The sequence below is a fragment of the Bombina bombina genome, chromosome 1, assembly GCF_027579735.1.
Source record: "Bombina bombina isolate aBomBom1 chromosome 1, aBomBom1.pri, whole genome shotgun sequence".
Taxonomy (NCBI): Eukaryota; Metazoa; Chordata; class Amphibia; order Anura; family Bombinatoridae; genus Bombina; species Bombina bombina.
Genome location: NC_069499.1, coordinates 874,662,035 through 874,688,279, shown reverse-complemented (window position 1 = coordinate 874,688,279; position 26,245 = coordinate 874,662,035). Strand labels below are relative to the sequence as shown.

The window sequence follows — 26,245 nt, the reverse complement described above, 5'->3', positions numbered from 1 at the left end:
TCGATTCGTATGAAATTCTGCTAAATGTGAAGACTGAGCAAGTACCAAGATATCGTCCAAATAAGGAAATACCACAATACCCTGTTCTCTGATTACAGACAGAAGGGCACCGAGAACCTTTGTAAAAATTCTTGGAGCTAGGCCAAACGGCAGAGCCACAAGCTGGTAATGCTTGTCTAGGAAAGAAAATCTCAGAAACTGATAGTGAGCTGGATGAATCGGAATATGCAGATATGCATCCTGTAAATCTATTGTAGACATATAATGCCCTTGCTGAACAAAAGGCAGGATAGTCCTTACAGTTACCATTTTGAAAGTTGGAATCCTTACATAACGATTCAATATTTTTAGATCCAGAACTGGTCTGAAGGAATTCTCCTTCTTTGGTACAATGAAGAGATTCAAATAAAACCCCAGCCCCTGTTCCAGAACTGGAACTGGCATAATTACTCCAGCCAACTCTAGATCTGAAACACATTTCAGAAATGCTTGAGCTTTCGCTGGGTTTACTGGGACACGGGAAAGAAAAAATCTCTTTGCAGGAGGTCTTATCTTGAAACCAATTCTGTACCCTTCTGAAATAATGTTCTGAATCCAAAGATTGTGAACAGAATTGATCCAAATTTCTTTGAAAAAACGTAATCTGCCCCCTACCAGCTGAGCTGGAATGAGGGCCGCACCTTCATGTGGACTTAGAAGCTGGCTTTGCTTTTCTAGAAGGCTTGGATTTATTCCAGACTGGAGATGGTTTCCAAACTGAAACTGCTCCTGAGGATGAAGGATCAGGCTTTTGTTCTTTGTTGAAACGAAAGGAACGAAAACGATTATTATAAAAGTTCCTTTCCCACCAGTAACAGTTGAGATAATAGAATCCAACTGAGAACCAAATAATTTATTACCCTGGAAAGAAAGGGAAAGTAGAGTCGATTTAGAAGCCATATCAGCATTCCAAGTTTTAAGCCATAAAGCTCTTCTAGCTAAAATAGCTAGAGACATAAACCTGACATCAACTCTGATAATATCAAAAATGGCATCACAGATAAAATTATTAGCATGCTGAAGAAGAATAATAATGTTATGAGAATCATGATCCGTTACTTGTTGCGCTAAAGTTTCCAACCAAAAAGTTGAAGCTGCAGCAACATCCGCCAAAGATATAGCAGGTCTAAGAAGATTACCTGAACACAAATAAGCTTTTCTTAGAAAGGATTCAATTTTCCTATCTAAAGGATCCTTAAACGAAGTACCATCTGCCGTAGGAATAGTAGTACGTTTAGCAAGGGTAGAGATAGCCCCATCAACTTTAGGGATTTTGTCCCAAAACTCTAATCTGTCGGACGGCACAGGATATAATTGCTTAAAACGTTTAGAAGGAGTAAATGAATTACCCAAATTATTCCATTCCCTGGAGATTACTTCAGAAATAGCATCAGGGACAGGAAAAACTTCTGGAATAACTACAGGAGATTTAAAAACCTTATTTAAACGTTTAGATTTAGTATCAAGAGGACCAGAATCCTCAATTTCTAATGCAATTAGGACTTCTTTAAGTAAAGAACGAATAAATTCCATTTTAAATAAATATGAAGATTTATCAGCATCAACCTCTGAAACAGAAGCCTCTGAACCAGAAGAATCATTAGAATCAGAATAATGATGTTCATTTAAAAATTAATCTGGATAAAGAGAAGTTTTAAAATACTTTTTATGTTTACTAGAAGGAGGAATAACAGACATAGCCTTCTTAATAGATTCAGAAACAAAATCTCTTATGTTATCAGGAACACTCTGAACATTAGATGTTGATGGAACTGCAACAGGTAATGGTATTTTACTAAAGGAAATATTTTCTGCATTAACAAGTTTGTCATGACATTTAATACAAACAACAGCTGGAGGAACAGCTACCAAAAGTTTACAGCAGATACACTTAGCTTTGGTAGTTCCAGCACCAGGCAGCGATTTTCCGGAAGTATCTTCTGACTCAGATGCAACATGAGACATCTTGCAATATGTAAAAGAAAAAACAACATATAAAGCAAAATTGATCAAATTCCTTAAATGACAGTTTCAGGAATGGGAAAAAATGCCAAAGAACAAGCTTCTAGCAACCAGAAGCAATGAAAAAATGAGACTTAAATAATGTGGAGACAAAAGAGACGCCCATATTTTTTTAGCGCCAAATAAGACGCCCACATTAGTTGGCGCCTAAATGCTTTTGGCGCCAAAAATGATGCCACATCCGGAACGCCGACATTTTTGGCGCAAAAGAACGTAAAAAAATGACGCAACTTCCGGCGACACGTATGACGCCGGAAACAGAAAAGATTTTTTGCGCCAAAAAAGTCAGCGCCAAGAATGACGCAATAAAATGAAGCATTTTCAGCCCCCGCGAGCCTAACAGCCCACAGGGAAAAAGTCAAATTTTTTAAGGTAAGAAAAAATGATTGATTCAAATGCATTATCCCAAATATGAAACTGACTGTCTGAAAATAAGGAATGTTGAACATCCTGAGTCAAGGCAAATAAATGTTTGAATACATATATTTAGAACTTAATAAAAAAAGCGCCCAACCATAGCTTAGAGTGTCACAGAAAATAAGACTTACTTACCCCAGGGCACTCGTCTACATGTTGTAGAAAGCCAAACCAGTACTGAAACGAAAATCAGCAGAGGTAATGGTATATATATATATATATATATATATATATATATATATATATATATATATATAAATAAGAGTATATCGTCGATCTGAAAAGGGAGGTAAGAGATGAATCTCTACGATTCATAACAGAGAACCTATGAAATAGACCCCGTAGAAGGAGATCATTGCATTCAAATAGGCAATACTCTCCTCACATCCCTCTGACATTCACTGCACGCTGAGAGGAAAACCGGGCTCCAACCTGTTGCGGAGCGCATATCAACGTAGAATCTAGCACAAACTTACTTCACCACCTCCATAGGAGGCAAAGTTTGTAAAAACTGATTTGTGGGTGTGGTGAGGGGTGTATTTATAGGCATTTTGAGGTTTGGGAAACTTTGCCCCTCCTGGTAGGAATGTATATCCCATACGTCACTAGCTCATGGACTCTTGCTAATTACATGAAAGAAAAGGTCATTTAAAAAAAAAGGCACATTTTTTTACTAAACTGGGTACTGGCAGACAGCTGCCAGTACCCAAGATGGCGCCCATTAAGGCAGAGGGGGAGGGTTAGAGAGCTGTTTGGTGGGGGATCAGTGAGGCTGGGAGCTAAGGGGGGATCCTACACAGCAGCATATGTAAATATGCTTAAAAAAAAAAAAAACAGAAAAAAAGCCCAAATATAGCTTTTATTTTAGTACTGGCAGAGTTTCTGCCACTACTTAAGATGGCGGGGACAATTGTGGGGTGGGGGAGGGAAGAGAGCTGTTTGGGAGGGATCAGGGGGTCTCATGTTTCAGGTGGGAGGCTGAGCTCTACACTAAAGCTAAAATTAACCCTGCAAGCTCCCTACAAGCTACATAATTAACCCCTTCACTGCTAGCCATAATACACGTGTGAAATGCAGCGGCATTTGGCGGCCTTCTAATTACCAAAAAGCAACGCCAAAGCCATATATGTCTGCTATTTCTGAACAAAGGGGATCCCAGAGAAGCATTTACAACCATTTGTGCCATAATTGCACAAGCTGTTTGTAAATGATTTCAGTGAGAAACCTAAAATTGTGAAAAATTTAACGTTTTTTTTAATTTGATCGCATTTGGCGGTGAAATGGTGGCATGAAATATACCAAAATTGGCCTAGATCAATACTTGGGGTTGTCTACTACACTAAAGCTAAAATTATCCCTAAAAGCTCCCTACATGCTCCATAATTAACCCCTTCACTGCTGGGCATAATACACGTGTAGTGCGCAGTGGCATTTAGCAGCCTTCTAATTACTAAAAAGCAACGCCAAAGCCATATATGTCTGCTATTTCTGAACAAAGGGGATCCCAGAGAAGAATTTACAACCATTTAAGCCATAATTACACAAGCTGTTTGTAAATAATTTCAGTGAGAAACCAAAAGTTTGTGAAAAAATTAGTAAAAAAGTGAACGATTTTTTTGTATTTAATCGCATTTGGCGGTGAAATGGTGGCATGAAATATACCAAAATGGGCCTAGATGAATACTTTGGGATGTCTACTAAAAAAAAATATATACATGTCAATGGATATTCAGAGATTCCTGAAAGATATTAGTGTTCTAATGTAACTAGCGCTAATTTTGAAAAATAATGGTTTGGAAATAGCAAAGTGCTACTTGTATTTATGGCCCTATAACTTACAAAAAAAGCAAAGAACATGTAAACATTGGGTATTTCTAAACTCAGGACAAAATTTAGAAACTATTTAGCACGGGTGTTTTTTGGTAGTTGTAGATGTGTAACAGATTTTGGGGGTCATAGTTAGAAAAAGTGTGTTTTCTTCAATTTTTTCCTCATATTTTATAATTTTTTTTTATAGTAAATTATAAGATATGATGAAAATAATGGTATCTTTAGAAAGTCCATTTAATGGCGAGAAAAACGGTATATAATATGTGTGGGTACAGTAAATGAGTAAGAGGAAAATTACAGCTAAACACAAACACCGCAGAAATGTAAAAATAGCCTTGGTCCCAAACGGACAGAAAATGGAAAAGTGCTGTGGTCATTAAGGGGTTAATGGAAGTAAATTGGAAAGTTGTTTAAAATGACATGCTGTATCTGAATCATGAAAATTTAATTTGACCTGAGTGTCCCTTTAATACTTTGTGCGGGCAGTTAGTTTATTTTTTTGTAATGCTCTGTTTGCCTTCGCTGCATCCCGGTGGATCCTTTCACCACCCTGCCATTTTCGGAATCCACCTAGAATTCTTTTGGCTGCATGTGCAGCCAACATTTTGTTTGCTGCCTTGCGCTGCCAACATTCCATTCAGGATGCGTACGCAACTGGCGACAGCCAAACGCAATTATAGTATAGATAATGTAGAAACAAGCATGATGAAAAAAATGAGTGCTGAAAGATAAAAGCCCAGTTACTTACCTGTGTGAGTATTGAGGTGGTTCCTAAGCAAAGTAACAGTTCTGAATGCTCTACCACACAAGTGGCACTTGTGAGGCCTTTCATCAGTATGACTTTTCATGTGACGATCCAGATTTGAGCGTCTTGGGCAAGTGTAGCTGCACAGCTCACACTGGAAAGTCTTCTTAACACCTATATATAAAAAAAATATATAATAATTAAGTACACACACACACACACATATATATATATATATATATTATATATGTGTGTGTGTACACATACATACACACACACATACACACATCAGTATAAAAATAGATATGGTATGCTTTATTTCAAACATCATGAATTATTAAAACAAACATTTATCTAAAGAATCATACAACACAAACTCAAAGGATTATGGGGGGGGGAGCAAATTTTTTAACATTATAATAGTATAACAGTGGCAGAAGCAAAATCCATCTCCATGAGCATACCTTTCTTTTTAATTTTTGTTGGCTTCGGGGGTTTCATATTCCCCACAACTTTCTCAGCATTAACATCAGACAGCAATCCCTCATGTTGCTCCTCTTCAAAATCATACACTGAAACATCAACATCCTTCCCTTCTTCAGTGTAGCGCAATTTACTCTTCTTTGTTTTCTTTATTTTTTTTAATGGAGGCTGAAAATCTGGATCCTTTTGCCACTCTTGATCTTCTTGGGGCTGCAGCTCTGTTTGCTCTAGAGTTTCCACTTCACCGTTTGCACCTACTTTGACTACTTGGAAGCCCTCTGGAAGTGGCAAAGTATGACAGATCATAGGCTCTCCTTGTAGCCCGTCCTTACCAATCTCATTTTCATAGGCTGCATGAAGCTCACCAGCAGTACCTACAGCAGTCACTGGAACTTGGACAAGTTGCAGCTCTCCAAGGTTAATAGGCTGTTCTTCCATATTGACAACCTGTAATGTAATAATCTGTGTATCATCCACTGTGGGATCTCCATCTTGAGACACTACACCTTCCATTACTTCTGTTTTCATTTGAAGAAGTGTAGGATCAAGCTGCTCCATCATCACCATTTGAACATTGCTATTCACATCATGCACCACTTCAGTCACATCTGCCTGGGTGTGCACAATAACACAGCCATCATCTTCAACACAGCCCTCACGGCGTCTCTGATAAGTCTTTGTCTCTTTACGCTTCATAAAGGTCTCCGTATCCTCCATAATGGCATCAGCCATTTCCCCATCCATTTTTAAACCAACTGGGGGAAAGAAGAAAAAAAAAAGTTACCGTTATAGGTCTTTGAAAAGCTAAATGCAAAAGTAAAAATGTGTTGCATGATAAGAGCTACAAAGTGATTTGGGACTGGAAAAGTTTTGGATTTTGGAATATTACATCTGTAAAATGGGAAAGTTTGGAAAGGGGATGGAACAAAGTGTAAACAACAATATCTTATGAAATTTAGGCAATATTAACATGCAAGCTAAAGGTAGTATAAATATATATATATATATATATATATATATATATATATATATATATATATATATATATATATATATATATATTCCCTAAGGGTTACAATTCCATTTTTGATTTAATCAACTTTTGGGAATAGTATCTTTAATTATGACATTATAGTTAACACAATGCAGTGTCATTGATACTCGTCTGATTTTTAGTCCTGAACTTTCATCACATGAGTGTAGCTGTACATAAAATTCATTTACACTCACATTTATATTTTGACATTATTATTATTATTATTAAAATAAAGTGTCATTTATATTTATTTTATTTTTGAGCTCATATCACTGAGTGCTATTGTGTACAATGTCTGCTTACACTCATATTAACCTATCTATATATTTACCTTATAAGTTCTACATTGTCTGTATCCATATTGAATATATAATATAATTACCACCACCATATTCCTCACTGAATATATAATACTATTGTTACTACCATTGTTGCTAATATAGATTACTCCAAGTTTAAAAGTTTATAATTTTATTTGCCGGAGATTCTTGGTGTTATCTTATATTTCATTTATTTAAAAGTTTATCTATCAAAAGTCTGTGCCTATTGAAGACTTTGTAATTACACCAGTAAGGTGTGTTAAATTATTAATGCACTCTAATTTATGTTGCTACTTAGTTTGACCTGACAGATAAAGGTCAGTGTTTATATAATTATTTAATTCCACCTTAAGTTTCTGCCCATAGGTGCATCCAGGTACAATTAGTCACATGTCTAATTCAACCAATAAGTGAGGGGCAAACACTATTTATTTTAGCTAATTTTATTTGGGAGTATGCTTATGATTAAGGCTGAAATGCCGAAACATGTAAAGCATACATCCCAGCTTTGCATTCCTACTTATTTTAACCTGTTTTGAAATAAAGATCGCTTTTTATCATATCCTGGGAGAAGTGCCGGCTTTTTTCTTCTGCTATTTCAAATGTGTATATAAATGTGTATGTGTATATATATATATATATATATATATATATATATATATATATATATATATATATATATATATATATATATATATATATATATATATATATATATATATATATATATATATATATATATATATATATATATATATATATACACATACACACACACATTATATATATATATATATATATATATATATATATATATATATATATACACATATATATATATATATATATATATATATATATATATATATATATACACACACACACAAATTCACTATTTCAATAGAGAGAAACACGAAGAGGACACAGTAGTGTCCTCTCCAAAGAAAGACAGGGATTTCAGCACTCCAAAATTTTTTTACTCTTTAATAAGAGGTATAAAGTATTCAATTTATATATGTAAAAAATGGTGCTCCCCACCCCAGCACAACCTGATCAGCGGCCGGGCCCCCTAAATCAAACCACACATAGATAGTTAATAAATGGTGTAGTATCTCACTGGGAGATACGAAGGCGCGCTACTATAGATAATATAAAATGCAAAATACAAGTATTAATATGAAACCCAAACAATAATGACAAGTCCCACAAATAGTTACTCCGTTCTCGCCAAGTGTGTCTCATTCAAATAACGAGTCTAAAAAGAGATGGTTGCAGTCCTATATCGGTCTGGTGGTCTTTTTTAATCAAAGGGTTCCTGTGTAGGCAGCTCCTCTTGTTCCCAGAGAGCAGGGATGGCACTGTTTAAGAAGAGAAATGGAGAGGGCGCCACATAGCGTAATATTGTTTTACAAAGGATAATACGACAAGCAGAAAGGTAATGCGCTTACCGGAGACCGTGGTACTGTGCTGTGACCAGTACTGATAAGCCTGCTAGCACTTAAGTCAGTGGCGAGTACACTGTTAGATCTGATTCCTCCCGGGGCTTTATCCTGGGGCCAAGGAATGGTGCTGTGGGGTAGTTAATAAATGAATTTTATTACAAGTGCGAATAAAAATCAAGTGTTTCAAAATGTAAAAAACACATAGAAAAAGCTGGCCAGCTCACATTGGTTGCTAACAACGCAATGATAATAACCTTAAATATAGTTATAGCAAAGTTATTTGGCAACACCCCAAGCCAGTGGGTAGCCCTGTGATTACACAGGAATCTGCTACCATGGATATAGGAGGGGATCCATGCAAAATAACTAAAAAGACAGCAACAAGTATTGGCAACACCTCTCTCAGAGGATAACCCAAACTAATTGGAAATATGTTATCATGAGGTAAGTACCTGAGGATCTATGCCTAATACTTCTAAATATAAGCAAAAAGTTACATGCAAGTTGTTATAACATATAAGGCTTATTTTTACACTTTCGTACTAATGGACAACACCCTTACCAGAGGATAGCACCAATATGATAAAAGGTTACAGCTATCATAGTACACCATATACGGGATCTATGTCCATAGAATACTACTAGCGTAATCACAGCAAATATGAACCATTAACATAAGATGTATCAAGCAGGCAAAAGAAGGGGAACATATTAGAGAGATACTTATATTTCATTGCAACATGTAGTAAAAAATGTTGCAAACAGAGATCACTCTGTTACTTGGTTTCCTAAGGAGTGTGTTCCATTTAGAAAGTTAGACTCGATAGTCCAAAGATACTTATTAAGTGACTCCTGGATATTCGGTTCTCCGTTACGTCCTTATATCATAGCCTGATCTGGATACAACAACTTGCTTCTTATGGGGATTCCCGGACTGTATTTACAGCTAATATGGTTCCAAAAGCTGTGTTTAACATTTGCATCAAGCAAACAAAGTGAAGCTTGATTCCCAGCTGTGCGATAGTGACGTTCCACGCCAACGGCCGTTTCACCCCCCACGTGACTTAGACGTCATTGGTGCTTCCTCAGGGCGTATGGCTTGGGGTGTTGCCAAATAACTTTGCTATAACTATATTTAAGGTTATTATCATTGCATTGTTAGCAACCAATGTGAGCTGGCCAGCTTTTTCTATGTGTTTTTTACATTTTGAAACACTTTATTTTTATTCGCACTTGTAATAAAATTCATTTATTAACTATGTGTGGTTTGATTTAGGGGGCCCGGCTGCTGATCAGGTTGCGCTGGGGTGGGGAGCACCATTTTTTACATATATAAATTGAATACTTTATACCTCTTATTAAAGAGTAAACATTTTTTGGAGTGCTGAAATCCCTATCTTTCTTTGGAGAGGACACTACTGTGTCCTCTTCGTGTTTCTCTCTATTGTGAATTTGTATGTGCATCAGGGTCTGCACCCATGTGTATTTTCTATAAATTATATTATCCTACTCCATATATATCTCAGCGCTGTGGAATCTGTTAGCGCTGCGAAATCTGTTGGCGCTCTACAAATTAATAATAAAAATAAATTATATATATTTTTTTTTTTTATTATTTTTTTTTTTTTTATTCCACAGCGCTGAGATATATAGATATATTATTGAGGATTTGCACATATCAAAAAATATAATGTACATGAAAAATAAAGTACATATAATGCTGCATGGAATTATACATAAATCTGTATCAACTATGCTCGTTTTTGTCCCAAATAACATTCTGGACCACGTATGGGTCCTTTATTGATATTCATCTATAATATGTTGGGATGTTCTAGAGTTGAGTCAAGATATATAACCAAGATATTATGAAAAAATAATTTTCAGGGTTAGGCCAGATCCAAGCCTTTTAGTACTAACTTATAGAAAGGATATATTACAATCTGCACAGATATAATTCAGACATGATGAAGGGATTTCCCTGCCACAGAGGATGGAGTATGAGTGTCTATAATCATAAAGATATACTATGTTATAAATTTTGTACTGGAATGTATAACCTATTAAGTTACATTTCAGGAATGTCCTCTCTCTAACATCGGGCATAGCATGGAGTTATAACAGCTTGAACAATGAGGCTGCACAAATGTAGTCTAAGAGGCATATTCAATAAGGTGCGAGCGGATATGATCCGATATTGCGGATCATGTCCGCCGCAGATCAATAAATGCTGACAGAATACGCTGTCAGCATTTATCATTGCACCAGTTCTTGTGAACTGCTGGTGCAATGCCACCCCTTGCAGATTTGCGGCCAATTGTCCGCTAGCAGAGGGTGTCAATCAACCGGATCATATTGCATCGGGTTGATTTTCGTCAATGTCTGTCAGCCACCTCAGAGGAGGCGGACAGGTTATGGAGCAGCGGTCTTTAGACCGCTGCTTCATAACATGCGTTTCTGGCAAAATACGGAGCTTGATAAATATGCCCCTAAGACTATATAATGTTCTACTTGGGAATAAATGAAAACATTTAAAAAAAATAAGTATGAAGCTAAAAAACATAATTTATGCTTACCTGATAAATTCCTTTCTTCTGTTGTGTGATCAGTCTACGGGTCATCATTACTTCTGGGATATAACTCCTCCCCAACAGGAAATGCAAGAGGATTCACCCAGCAGAGCTGCATATAGCTCCTCCCCTCTACGTCACTCCCAGTCATTCGACCAAGAATCAACGAGAAAGGAGAACCAAGGGTGAAGTGGTGACTGGAGTATAATTTAAAAGATATTTACCTGCCTTAAAACAGGGCGGGCCGTGGACTGATCACACAACAGAAGAAAGGAATTTATCAGGTAAGCATAAATTATGTTTTCTTCTGTTATGTGTGATCAGTCTACGGGTCATCATTACTTCTGGGATACCAATACCAAAGCAAAAGTACACGGATGACGGGAGGGATAGGCAGGCTCAATATACAGAAGGAACCACTGCCTGAAGAACCTTTCTCCCAAAAATAGCCTCCGAAGAAGCAAAAGTGTCAAATTTGTAAAATTTGGAAAAAGTATGAAGCGAAGACCAAGTTGCAGCCTTGCAAATCTGTTCAACAGAGGCCTCATTCTTAAAGGCCCAAGTGGAAGCCACAGCTCTAGTAGAATGAGCTGTAATTCTTTCAGGAGGCTGCTGTCCAGCAGTCTCATAGGCTAAACGAATTATGCTACGAAGCCAGAAGGAGAGAGAGGTAGCCGAAGCCTTATGACCTCTCCTCTGACCAGAATACACGACAAACAGGGAAGACGTTTGTCGAAAATCCTTAGTTGCCTGCAAGTAGAACTTGAGGGCACGAACTACATCCAGATTGTGTAGAAGACGTTCCTTCTTTGAAGAAGGATTTGGACACAAGGATGGAACAACAATCTCTTGATTGATATTCCTGTTAGTGACTACCTTAGGTAAGAACCCAGGTTTAGTACGCAGAACTACCTTGTCTGAGTGAAAAATCAGATAAGGAGAATCACAATGTAAGGCTGATAACTCAGAGACTCTTCGAGCCGAGGAAATAGCCATTAAAAACAGAACTTTCCAAGATAACAATTTTATATCAATGGAATGAAGGGGTTCAAATGGAACACCCTGTAAAACGTTAAGAACTAAGTTTAAACTCCATGGCGGAGCAACAGTTTTAAACACAGGCTTGATCCTAGCTAAAGCCTGACAAAAGGCCTGGACGTCTGGATTTTCTGACAGACGCCTGTGTAACAAGATGGACAGAGCTGAGATCTGTCCCTTTAATGAGCTAGCCGATAAACCCTTTTCTAAACCTTCTTGTAGAAAGGACAATATCCTAGGAATCCTAACCTTACTCCAGGAGTAACCTTTGGATTCGCACCAGTATAGGTATTTACGCCATATCTTATGGTAAATCCTTCTGGTAACAGGCTTCCTAGCCTGTATCAGGGTATCAATAACCGACTCAGAAAAACCACGTTTTGATAAAATCAAGCGTTCAATTTCCAAGCAGTCAGCTTCAGAGAAGTTAGATTTTGATGTTTGAATGGACCCTGTATCAGAAGGTCCTGTCTTAGAGGTAGAGACCAAGGCGGACAGGATGACATGTCCACTAGATCTGCATACCAAGTCCTGCGTGGCCATGCAGGCGCTATTAGAATCACTGATGCTCTCTCCTGTTTGATTTTGGCAATCAATCGAGGAAGCAGCGGGAAGGGTGGAAACACATAAGCCATCCCGAAGTTCCAAGGTGCTGTCAAGGCATCTATCAGAACCGCTCCCGGATCCCTGGATCTGGACCCGTAGCGAGGAAGTTTGGCGTTCTGGCGAGACGCCATGAGATCTATCTCTGGTTTGCCCCAACGTCGAAGTATTTGGGCAAAGACCTCCGGATGAAGTTCCCACTCCCCCGGATGAAAAGTCTGGCGACTCAAGAAATCCGCCTCCCAGTTCTCCACTCCCGGGATGTGGATTGCTGACAGGTGGCAAGAGTGAGACTCTGCCCAGCGAATTATCTTTGATACTTCCATCATTGCTAGGGAGCTTCTTGTCCCTCCTTGATGGTTGATGTAAGCTACAGTCGTGATGTTGTCCGACTGAAACCTGATGAACCCCCGAGTTTTTAACTGGGGCCAAGCCAGAAGGGCATGGAGAACTGCTCTTAATTCCAGAATGTTTATTGGCAGGAGACTTTCCTCCTGATTCCATTGTCCCTGAGCCTTCAGAGAATTCCAGACAGCGCCCCAACCTAGTAGGCTGGCGTCTGTTGTTACAATTGTCCAGTCCGGCCTGCTGAATGGCATCCCCCTGGACAGATGTGGCCGAGAAAACCACCATAGAAGAGAGTTTCTGGTCTCTTGATCCAGATTCAGAGTAGGGGACAAGTCTGAGTAATCCCCATTCCACTGACTCAGCATGCACAATTGCAGCGGTCTGAGATGTAGACGTGCAAAGGGTACTATGTCCATTGCTGCTACCATTAAGCCGATCACCTCCATGCATTGAGCTACTGACGGGAGTTGAATGGAATGAAGGACACGGCATGCATTTAGAAGCTTTGTTAATCTGTCTTCTGTCAGATAAATCTTCATTTCTACAGAATCTATAAGAGTCCCCAAGAATGGAACTCTTGTGAGAGGAAAAAGAGAACTCTTCTTTTCGTTCACTTTCCATCCATGCGACCTTAGAAATGCCAGAACTAACTCTGTATGAGACTTGGCAGTTTGAAAGCTTGAAGCATGTATCAGAATGTCGTCTAGGTACGGAGCTACCGAAATTCCTCGCGGTCTTAGTACCGCCAGAAGGGCACCCAGAACCTTTGTGAAGATTCTTGGAGCCGTAGCCAATCCGAATGGAAGAGCTACAAACTGGTAATGCCTGTCTAAGAAGGCAAACCTTAGATACCGGTAATGATCTTTGTGAATCGGTATGTGAAGGTAAGCATCCTTTAAATCCACTGTGGTCATGTACTGACCCTTTTGGATCATGGGTAAGATTGTCCGAATAGTTTCCATTTTGAACGATGGAACTCTTAGGAATTTGTTTAGGATCTTTAAATCCAAGATTGGCCTGAAAGTTCCCTCTTTTTTGGGAACCACAAACAGGTTTGAGTAAAACCCTTGTCCTTGTTCCGACCGCGGAACCGGATGGATCACTCCCATTAATAACAGATCTTGTACACAGCGTAGAAACGCTTCTTTCTTTATCTGGTTTGTTGACAACCTTGACAGATGAAATCTCCCTCTTGGGGGAGAGAATTTGAAGTCTAGAAGGTATCCCTGAGATATGATCTCTAGCGCCCAGGGATCCTGAACATCTCTTGCCCAGGCCTGGGCGAAGAGAGAGAGTCTGCCCCCCACTAGATCCGGTCCCGGATCGGGGGCCCTCGGTTCATGCTGTCTTTGGGGCAGCAGCAGGTTTCCTGGCCTGCTTGCCCTTGTTCCAGGACTGGTTAGGTTTCCAGCCTTGTCTGTAACGAGCAACAGCACCTTCCTGTTTTGGTGCAGTGGAAGTTGATGCTGCTCCTGCTTTGAAATTCCGAAAGGGACGAAAATTAGACTGTCTAGCCTTAGCTTTGGCTTTGTCTTGAGGCAGGGCGTGGCCCTTACCTCCTGTAATGTCAGCGATAATTTCTTTCAAACCGGGCCCAAATAAAGTTTGCCCCTTGAAAGGTATATTAAGTAATTTGGACTTAGAAGTTACATCAGCTGACCAGGATTTTAGCCACAGCGCCCTACGTGCCTGAATGGCGAATCCTGAGTTCTTAGCCGTAAGTTTGGTTAAATGTACTACGGCCTCCGAAATGAATGAATTAGCTAGTTTAAGGACTCTAAGCCTGTCCGTAATGTCGTCCAGCGTAGCTGAACTAAGGTTCTCTTCCAGAGACTCAATCCAAAATGCTGCCGCAGCCGTAATCGGCGCGATGCATGCAAGGGGTTGCAATATAAAACCTTGTTGAACAAACATTTTCTTAAGGTAACCCTCTAATTTTTTATCCATTGGATCTGAAAAAGCACAGCTATCCTCCACCGGGATAGTGGTACGCTTAGCTAAAGTAGAAACTGCTCCCTCCACCTTAGGGACCGTTTGCCATAAGTCCCGTGTGGTGGCGTCTATTGGAAACATCTTTCTAAATATTGGAGGGGGTGAGAACGGCACACCGGGTCTATCCCACTCCTTAGTAACAATTTCAGTTAGTCTCTTAGGTATAGGAAAAACGTCAGTACTCGCCGGTACCGCAAAGTATTTATCCAACCTACACAATTTTTCTGGTATTGCAACAGTGTTACAATCATTAAGAGCCGCTAAAACCTCCCCTAGTAATACACGGAGGTTCTCCAATTTAAATTTAAAATTTGAAATATCTGAATCCAATCTGTTTGGATCAGAACCATCACCCACAGAATGAAGCTCTCCGTCCTCATGTTCTGCAAGCTGTGACGCAGTATCAGACATGGCCCTAGTATTATCAGCGCACTCTGTTCTCACCCCAGAGTGATCACGCTTGCCTCTTAGTTCTGGTAATTTAGCCAAAACTTCAGTCATAACAGTAGCCATATCTTGTAATGTTATCTGTAATGGCCGCCCAGATGTACTAGGCGCCATAATATCACGCACCTCCTGGGCGGGAGATGCAGGTACTGACACGTGAGGCGAGTTAGTCGGCATAACTCTCCCCTCGCTGTTTGGTGAAATTTGTTCAATTTGTACAGATTGGCTTTTATTTAAAGTAGCATCAATACAGTTAGTACATAAATTTCTATTGGGCTCCACCTTGGCATTGGAACAAATGACACAGATATCTTCCTCTGAATCAGACATGTTTAACACACTAGCAATAAACTTGCAACTTGGTTACAATCTTATTTAACAAAAACGTACTGTGCCTCAAAGAGCACTAAACGATTAAATGAAATAATGAACTGAAAGACAGTTATAGCATCAATCCTTAAAAACAACACAACTTTTAGCAAAGGTTTGTTCCCATTAGTAAAGTAACAATAATTAAATTTGAAACATAAAAATTACAGAGCAACGTTTTTAATCCCAGTCAATATATAAGTCTCACAGCTCTGCTGAGAGAATCTACCTCCCTCCAAAGAAGTTTGAAGACCCCTGAGATCTGTTAGAGATGAACCGGATCATGCAGGAAATACAAGAGTAACTGACTGGAATTTTTTGATGCGTAGCAAAGAGCGCCAAAAACGGCCCCTCCCCCTCACACACAGCAGTGAGAGAGAAACGAAACTGTCACAATTAAAACAAGCAACTGCCAAGTGGAAAAATAATGCCCAAATATTTATTCACTCAGTACCTCAGAAAATGCAAACGATTCTACATTCCAGCAAAAACGTTTAACATAATAAATACCTATTAAAAGGTTTAATGTACTTTTAACAGAGTAATTCCGGTGAAATACCATCCCCAGAATACTGAAGTGTAGAGTATACATACATGTCATTATAACGGTATGGCAGGATTTTCTCATCAATTCCATTCAGAAAATAAAAACTGCTACATACCTCAATGCAGATTCATCTGCCCGCTGTCCCCTGATCTGAAGCTTTTACCTCCCTCAGATGGCCGAGAAACAGCAATATGATCTTAACTACTCCGGTTAAAATCATAGTAAAAACTCTGGTAGATTCTTCTTCAAACTCTGCCAGAGAGGCAATAACACGCTCCGGTGCTATTGTAAAATAACAAACTTTTGATTGAAGTTATAAAAACTAAGTATAATCACCATAGTCCTCTCACACATCCTATCTAGTTGCTGGGTGCAAGAGAATGACTGGGAGTGACGTAGAGGGGAGGAGCTATATGCAGCTCTGCTGGGTGAATCCTCTTGCATTTCCTGTTGGGGAGGAGTTATATCCCAGAAGTAATGATGACCCGTAGACTGATCACACATAACAGAAGAAAGGTAGCTTTATATCTTTTTTTTTTTTTGAAAAACAGCTTTATTAAAGTAAATTTCAAAAATTACATATTGGCTGCGACATCAAAGCCATCAAATAACAGAGGAAATAATCCAAGTGTATATACTAAACATTGCTGTTAACTTTATATTATAACCATCAATAAAAACAATAACAGAGTAATTTGTCTTGTCAAGATAATGTGCTTGTCTCTTCTTTAACAAATAACACAAGTCGGCTCAGACATAATATTGAAACTATCGAATCTGTTAAATGTCCTTACATCATTGTGTGCAGGCTATGTTGTTGTGCTTGGTTGTAATATAGGTTTCCCACATTATTTTCATTTGGATGTATCTATCTAGCCTTCTATATTTCATGTAGGCATATTCCTCTAAATCTAAAATACGACTTAGGTTACTTTGCCACTGAACTAGTGTAGGGATTTCTCCGCTCTTCCAGTTTTTTGCCACTAAGCTTTTAAAGCCATTGCTCGCTATGTATAACAAGTTTCTCTTATGAGTCGGAGTCTTACCACTAACTATATTAAACAGCCATATCAGTGGGTCAACCGGTATGTCCATTTCCAACATAGCCGAAACTTCTTTGGAGATCTCCTCCCATCTTTTTTTAAGAGGTGGGCAGGTCCACCATATGTGTGTCATATCTCCCATGGAGGTCCCGCATCTCCAACAGCCACTATTGCTAGATGGGAACATCTTGTGTATTCTAGAGGGGGTAAAGTACCATCTCTGTATAATTTTGAGATTCAATTCAACTAGTCTGCTAGATGTTGATGTTTTAGTTATAGCAGCGAACATACGTATCCTATTCTTTATGTGAAAGGTCAAGGCTGAGCTCCCTCTCCCAACTCTCTATGTAGTGTGGTATATTTATTTAGTGATGATTGCAAGATAGAATATGTTAGTGAGAGGGTCCTTCTGATCGGTGAGGCCGATTTACACATATGTTCAAATGGGGTTAGGGAGCGTAAGAGGTTTTTCCTGTCCTGGTGTTTATATATGTATGAGTGGCACCGTCTTAGTAAATACCAGTTTTTGAATATGGTAAGCCCATCTTCTATTAACTCGTCTGAGGATTTTAGTCCTTGTTCATTCCCTAGCTGCACTATCATTACTGCTCTTTGATTATTTATGAGGCTTGGAGTTCTCGTGAGGTTATTCCCTTGCATAAAGTCGATATTATTTGAGAGAGGGGTCAAGGGGGAGAATCTAGAGGATATAAGGGGATATTCTCTCAAAATTTTATCCCACATCGTAATTGTTTCTAAGATTACTGCGTTCTGAGAAATGCTTGCTCGTGGTGTCCCCCTCCTCTGCCAACATAGTGCCCCCAAGTGATTTTGCCCAGTTATATCGTGCTCCAGCTTAACCCAGGCCCTGGTATCATAGTTTGTGAACCAATCTACTATCCTCTGCATGAAAACTGCCTGTCTATATTTTTTACGGTGGGGAACTCCAAGCCCTCCATTTTTTATAGGTAGAAACATAAGATTTCTATTAATTCTAGCTTTGAGCTTTATATCATTTTTATACTTTTGTGTATATAGTACCCCCAGAAAGATAGGGCAGTACTATAATCAGAAAAGTAATTGTTGTTTTAAATAAAAATAATCTATTTCCATTTTAGAGTACAAAAACCAGAACAAAGACTCAGGCAGAGAAAATTGTGTCAAATAGTACTATATTAAAAAGTTTGAATTTCGGAATTCTGGATTTGGGGATTTGTACCTGTGGCAGCAATATATTTGTTCATGCACTGGCTAGCTCTGCACAACAGAGGAATGAGATCTCTCTCGTTGCACTAGCATTCAGATTAAAAAAATCATGCCTCACACTTGACCTTCTTATAGTGATGGTAATACCTAGCATTTGTGAAATGCTAGGATTTACCATTGAAACAAATAAACGGGACTTTCAGTCATGAAGTATAAAATACTTCATTCTAATAGCTCTTTTGTTTCAAGCGTTCACTGCACTGAGATGCTAAGGCAGCCCACGGCAGAACGCTATTTGGCTGAGAGGTGACATTTCCACCTCTTAGCCAATAGCCGTTCAGGAAATACGGCTTGGCGCTGGTCTTTAAAAAAAGACAAAAAAGGTGATATTTGAACATTACGGTTTTAAAAAGGGACATACAAGTACAAAATGATCTGATGCCTTACAGCAGGGTTTTTCAAACCACAGGTCGGGACCCATTACTGTGTTGCAGCACCATGTTTACTGGGTCACTACTTATGTGTGTGTTAGTGTGTGTGTGCGTGTTGTGTGTTAAATGAGAGTGTGTGTTGCAATGTGCACAAATAAAGCATTAGGATAGGAATTAGCTTTATTTGTGCACAGTACAGTTTGAAACTGGGCTACTTTGGAAACAGAGCGGGCTGCAGTGCGGCGTCATTAGACTACTAGCAGTGGTAACCTCCTGAGTCCTGCACAATGGGATGCTTTTTCAAATAAAGCTACGGATAGACAGGGAACCAGGGAAGGGTAAATAAACAATAAATTAAGCACACCATTTCACAATTTTGTTATATTTTCCCTATAGTGACATTTGTATAGTCTATAGTGGGTTTTTCGTTTTCCCATATTGTCAAGTTGGGTGAAAATTAAAAACTTAAATGGGCTAAATAGAACATAACATTTTAAACAACTTACAAATGTACTCCTTTGATCAATTTTGCTTAGGTCTCTTGGTATGCTTTATTAACCCCTTACTGACCAGACCATTTTTCTTACCATTAAACGAACACTAAACCCAATTTTTTATTTCATGATTCAGATAGAGCATGCAATTTTAAGCAAATATCTAATTTACTCCTATTAGCAATTTTTCTTCACTCTTGCTATCTTTATTTAAAAAACAAGAAAGTGGGTATTCGCAGAGAGCTGCCAGTAGCCAAGATGGTGGCAAACAGTTATGAAGGGGTATGGTTAGAGAGCTGTTGGGGGGGTGGTGGTAAGGGGGGGATCCTACACTGCAGAAAATATATAATAAAAAAACAAACTAAAATAACAAAAATCTTTTATTTTTAAACTGGCCGAATTTCTGCCAGTACTAAACATGGCAGTGACAATTGTGCTGTTTGAGAGGGGTTAGGGATGGGTCAGGTGGGAGGAATAATAATAATAATATTGTTATTTGTAGGGTGGCAGCTAAAATTAACCCTTCAAGCTCCATACAGGCTCCCTAATTAACCCCTTCACTGCTGAGCATAATACAAGTGTGGTGCGTAGCAGCATTTAGAGGCCTTCTAATTACCAAAAAGCAATATATGTCTGCTATTTCTGAACAAAGGGGATCCCAGAGAAGCATTTACAACCATTTGTGACATAATTGTACAAGCTGTAAAAGAGAAAAAGAGAGAAAAAGAGAGAAAAAGAGAGAAAAAGAGAGAAAAAGAGAGAAAAAGAGAGAAAAAGAGATAGATAGAGATCTATAGATAGATAGAGATCTATAGATAGATAGAGATCTATAGATAGATAGAGATCTATAGATAGATAGAGATCTATAGATAGATAGAGATCTATAGATAGATAGAGATCTATAGATAGATAGAGATCTATAGATAGAGATCTATAGATAGAGATCTATAGATAGATAGAGATCTATAGATAGATATATAGATAGAGAGATAGATAGAGATATATAGATATAGATAGAGATATAGATACACACAGAAAGGGTTATTCATGGATTCCTGATAGATATCAGTGTTACAAAGTAACTATCACTGGGGGGGGGAATGCTTTGTAAATAGCAAAGTGCTACTTGTATTTATTGCCCTATAACTTGCAAAAAAAGCAAAGAACATGTAAACATTGAATATTTCTAATCTCAGGACAATTTATAAACTATTTAGCATGGGTGTTTCTTGGTAGTTGTGCAACATATTTTGGGGGTCAAAATAAGAAAAAAAGTGATTTTTTTCGTCATTTTGTAAAAAATGTTATAGTAAATTATAAGATATGATGAAAATAATGGTCTTTAGAAAGTCCTTTTAATGACGAGAAAAAAAAACGTTATATAATGTATGGATACAGTAAATGAGTAAGAGGAAAGTTACAGCTAAACACAAACACAGCAGAAATGTAAAAATAGCCTTGGGTCCCCAACCGTAAGAAAATTGAAAAATGGTCTGGTCACTAAAGGGGTTTTTCTCGCCATTAAATGGACTTTCTAAAGATACCATTATTTTCATATCATAATTTACTATAAAAAAAAATAAAATATGAAATATGATGAAAAATGGAAGAAAAAAAAAACACTTTCTAACTTTGACCCCCAAAATCTATTACACATCTACAACCACCAAAAAACAGCTATGTTAAATAGTTTCTAAATTTTGTCCTGAGTTTAGAAATACCCAATGATTACATGCTCTTTGCAATTTATAGGGCAATAAATACAAGTAGCATTTGCTATTTCCAAACCATTTTTTTTTCTTCAAAATTAGGGATAGTTACATTGTAACATAATCCCTGAATGACCCTTCACATGTATATATAAATTATATATATTTTTTAGTAGACAATCCAAATTATTGATCTAGGCCCATTTTGGTATATTTTACGCCACCAATTCTCAGCCAAATGTGATTAAATAAAAAAAAAGTTCACTTTTTCACAAACTTTAGGTTTCTCATTGAAATTATTTAGAAACAGATTGTGCAATTATGGCACACAAATGGTTGTAAATGCTTCTCTGGGATCCCATTTGTTCAGAAATTTATGGCTTTGGTATTACTTTTTGGTAATTAGAAAGCTGCCAATTGCAGCTGCGCACAACACTTGTATTATGCCCAGCAGTAAAGGGGTTAATTAGGTAGTTTGTAGGGTTAATTTTAGCTTTGGTGTAGAGATCAGCCTCCCACCTGAGACATCCAACCCCCTGATCCCTCCCTTACCCCCCTCAAACAGGTGTCTTCCCTCCACAACCTCACAATTGTCACTGCCATCTTAAGTACTGGCAGAAAGTCTGCCAGTACTAAAAGGCTTTTTTTTATATATATTATTCTACAGTGTTGGAGCCCTCTACAGCTCTCTAACCCTCCCCCCGCTACCTAATTGCAGCCATCTTGGGTACTGGCAGCAGTCTGCCAGTACCCACTTTGCATTAAAATTGGCCTTTTTTTTTTAGGTAATCCCGCTTTTTTTAACTGGAGGTTAACAGTGTAGCAGCCCCCCAATACCCTACCACCCTCCCAGATCCCTTTCCCAACATGTATTGACCCCCCCTCCCCTTACACTGTGACTGATCTGAAGCGGTCACACTCACTTCCGCGCCCTCCCGGAACTTAGTTTTCCGCTGGCCGGAACTGCTCCAGCGATGGCCCACCCACCCTGTCACATCCATGGCTCCCACCAACCAACGATAGGCACCATCGCTGGCCGATGCAGAGAGGGCCACAGAGTGGAGCTCTCTGCATCCGTGGCTAAAAAAAAAAAAAGGTATTGCAGGATGCCTCAATATCGAGGCATCACTGCAATACCCTAAAAGCAACTGGAAGTGATCGCTTCCAGCCCTTGAAACCCCTGAAGAAGTACCAGGCATGTCCTTGGTCGCTAAGGGGTTAAAGGGACAGAAAGGTCAAAATTGAAATATGCATGTCTGCATTTCAATTTAAAATATAAGCATGTATGCAATATACTTCCATAAGCAAAAATGCTTCTACCATTTTTTTGCAGCATAAGCACATATCAAGTGAAGGGCTGTGAACCAATATTTAAACAAAACACCTTCACAGAGAGAAAAAAAAAAAAAATGGGGGAAGCAACTGAGTAGTTATAACATTTAACAAAAAAAATTGTGAAAGCTGGTAAGGTTCTTCATCCACAAAAAGTCCTTAGAAGTATTTCTGTGTTTAACCCCTTTACGGGGGTCAAAGACTTTATATATATATATATATATATATATATATATATATATATATATATATATATATATATATATATATATATATATATATATATATATATATGTGTGTGTAAAAGCCACACAAAAGTGTGCAAATCCAGCTTTATGTGCTGTACTTTCACATTAATATATCAGACTCTGAAACAAGCCAAATACTACTGCCTGTGGGCATGTTTGGCATACGTTTAGCAAACAAATGCTGAATCCCAAAATTTCACCCAGTGCCAAAGTACTAACCACTATCAACTTTCTGAGGTGTTTCAATGCTGGTGCATGGGTAAGGTTGTCACCTTTTGCCCAGCCATTTCCTGGACAGTTTTGAGGGGTGTGGTCTCAGAGAAAATTAAACAAATGGGAAAAAAAAACAAAAAAAAAAAAAAAACATGCTGCCCTGTAATTATGCACAATTAAAAAGGTTTAAAGTGAATGTCAATTTTTAAGCTAAAGTGCCCTGTTTTTAAAAATTCGATTAAAAAAAACAGGGGCACTTTAATTCATCAAAATTTACATTTCAGTCCTGTTGTGAAAAAAAAACAACAAAAAAAACACACACACACCTTTTAATCTTGACAGCAGCTCCAGCTTCCTCCGGCCGTTGCAAGCCATTTCTGACGTCAGAAATGACGAATAGGTCATCCTCCAATCATGGCTTCCGCTCCGGGGGAATCACTGTCTGATTCAATGCCGCGATTGGAGGAAGCTGAATTCCTCATTTTAGACCCAGGAGGAGGCTTTGCGACGGGTTGAGGAAGCTGGAGCTGCTGTCAAGTTTAAAAAGTTACTTTTTTTCACAACAGGAGTGAAATGTAAAATTTTTATGAATTAAAGTGCCCGTTTTTGATCGAATTTTTTAAAAACGGGCACTTTAGCATCAAAATTGACATTCACTTTAAAAAACAGTAAAAGTTTTACTGTAAAAAAAAAAAAAAAAAAAAAAAATCTGCAACGCATTTCAAATATTGCTATCCGGCATATCTCTGCTTTCAAGCATTACTGCATAGTAAGTAAAACTCAAATAAAAATATTTTTAACGTTAATTTTAATCACTTACAGCAGTGTCTGAAATGCATATGATTTTATTTTTATAGGGCATCATAACCTATTTACTTTCAGCAAGTGACTGCCTAATCCCGACCCCACACAGCTGTAGGACCGGACACTAGAAGCAGATTGCAGTAGTTGCAAGTCCATGGGAATCTTTTTAAACCAGACCTGGTTGTAATTGAAAGGTCTGGCATGCAGTTTGCACAATTAAAGGGAAAGGAAAGATTAAACTTGCATGATTCAGATAGAGCATGTAATTTTAAGTCACTGTTAAATTCACTTATATTTTCAAATATATTTAATTTGTTTGGTATACATTTTAGAAAAAGAATACACACATATACTACATTAGTAGGAGCTAGCTGTTGATTGGTACCTGCACACATTTGTCTCTTGTGATTGGCTAACTAGATGTGTTCAGCTAGCTGCCAGCAGTGCAATACTGTTCCTTCAGCAAAGGATAACAACATAATGAAGCAAATTTAATAATAGAAGTAAATTTTAAAGTTGTTTTGAAGTGTGATATTTCCCACTTGCAGTGGGAGTTCTATCTACCTTTTTAACAGAGCTAAACTGGGAGCTTCTAAGTAAGGTTTTAAGTATCTGTGCATATTCTTTATAGTAGTGTCTATTACATGCAGTTATATAAAAATGTATACTGTCCCTTTAAGCAGGATAAATATTCTCACTGCTCCTCAGTGTCACTCTCACAGTGTCTTCTGTATCTTTCAGACCCACTCCCACTTACAGGCACACAGAGACCAGAGCCTGAAACTCAGGGAAATACACTCTGATTATAAAAGAAGATGGAGAAGTCCGGGGCATTAAGAGGATGGCCCGGACATACCGGTTGATTCAGGGACTGCGGGCAATCCTATGTAAAGGGCACAATTTACTAGAATAAATATTGCTAATAGTAGCACATTGCAAAAAATCTTTATTTAAAATTGAAATGCGTTCATAAACATTTCAATGTTGTATCCCTTTTTTTGATTTGTTGCAACTGTCTGATGACAATATATATATATATATATATATATATATATATATATATATATATATATATATTGCATGTATACACGTGTGAAACAAGGAAATAAAAGTTAGTTACTTGCCCAATTAATATAGAAAAACCCTATTTTCTGCAACTAAAATAGATATATATATATATATATCTCAAGTAAAAAGTAGGAAATTATTATTTATTACATATATACATACCACTTATATGTATGCTTTATATTTATAGCTTTGCACATAGCACCTTCCCTTTAAAAGGGAAATGAAAAAATGTAAGCTCGCTCAGCCCGATTACAGAGGGAGCTCTTCACAGATATTCTGCCCAATGTATAAGTCTGCCTGTTGCCAGTCTGGATGCTAGTAAGGTTCAGCAAGCAGGTGTGGACTGTGGAGATTCCGCCTGAACTGAAACTGCCACCCAGCACCCTGTTAACCATTGCATGATACACCATGCGAACCGGGTCTATTAGGGAGCGAATTTCTGTCATAAAAGGGTACATGACCGACAAAAATTCTACAGTGCCTAGCTGTACTTGGGAGACGGATTTGCCGCAACGCTGGCAACATCCTTTATTTGGTTATGCTACTATTTATTCTCTGTTGATAGTGCGCGATTATACGTGAGTTATGATTATTTAAAAGTAATCCGATAAAACGAGCGAGAAAGCAGTGCCACCTCCCTCGCATCGGGCTAGACGCTTCAATACAAAGCCAGACGAGCTAGGAACAAAATATTATACATAAAATGGAGGAGCGGGGCCTATATACCAGGACGTGGCGTAGTTTGGGAATAAGGGAGCTGCAGTGGCGCACCATAAACACAGGTGGCTGGCAAACAGGCATCTCATGGCCCTGCGCTCACATACTGCATTTTCACCAATTTTTCCAATAACGATAGAGGGAGACAAACACCCCCGCGGCCGCCCGCACCGGAGTCCCATCGTGACACCTAGAGGCCGGATAAAGCTCCTGCAAAATCGCCTTTTCCACTGATCTCACCTGCTCCTGGCGGATTTTCCCCGTTTTTTTCAGCTTTTTCAGCAGGTCTTGTAATTCCAGGGACGCCGGTAGGTAAAATATACCGGGGGAAGCGAAAACCAAGACGCCCGATGAAAACCAGCTTGCAGTTTAATCGCTCCACTGAAACCACTGCTTCACAAAATGGCGGCCTATGGCCACCAGTACGTCTGCGCGTAGTACTGAGCGGTCGAAAGAATGCTGGGATTTGTAGTTCAATTAGCAAAAACCTTGTGTTGCAAATAAAAGGCGGGTGTTCAAGTTGAGATAACTAAAGGCGGGAGCGAATTTTTGAACGGGGGCGTGCTGACATCACGATGCGGCGTTGTCGGGGAAACCAGGTTTTTGCGGCCTAGTTGACAGTTTGTTCGGGGAATGGATTTTGAGTTATTATGTAGCTACAGGAAGAGTTGTGTTCTTTTAACACCCAAGTACTCCTATTTCGTCTTGTGAGTTTGGAGGAACTGCCCC

General features: G+C 38.5%; 1 protein-coding gene across 2 annotated transcripts in view; it reads right to left on the bottom strand.

The window, feature by feature from the left end:
• Positions 1 to 25,923, bottom strand: part of CTCF (CCCTC-binding factor) — an 82,490-nt gene extending 56,567 nt beyond the window's left edge. The window contains exons 1-3 of one of the 2 annotated variants that reach the window (XM_053699536.1): positions 25,757 to 25,923; positions 5,518 to 6,291; positions 5,057 to 5,227 (exon numbers count right to left, since the gene is read on the bottom strand). In XM_053699536.1, coding sequence (XP_053555511.1) covers positions 5,057 to 5,227; positions 5,518 to 6,280 — 934 coding nt within the window. In that variant the 5' untranslated portion in view covers positions 6,281 to 6,291; positions 25,757 to 25,923. Of the gene's footprint in view, positions 1 to 5,056; positions 5,228 to 5,517; positions 6,292 to 8,109; positions 8,982 to 25,756 lie in introns of those variants that run through there. The other variant, XM_053699535.1, reaches the window with a different exon arrangement.
• Between the last annotated feature and the right edge of the window lie 322 nt (positions 25,924 to 26,245).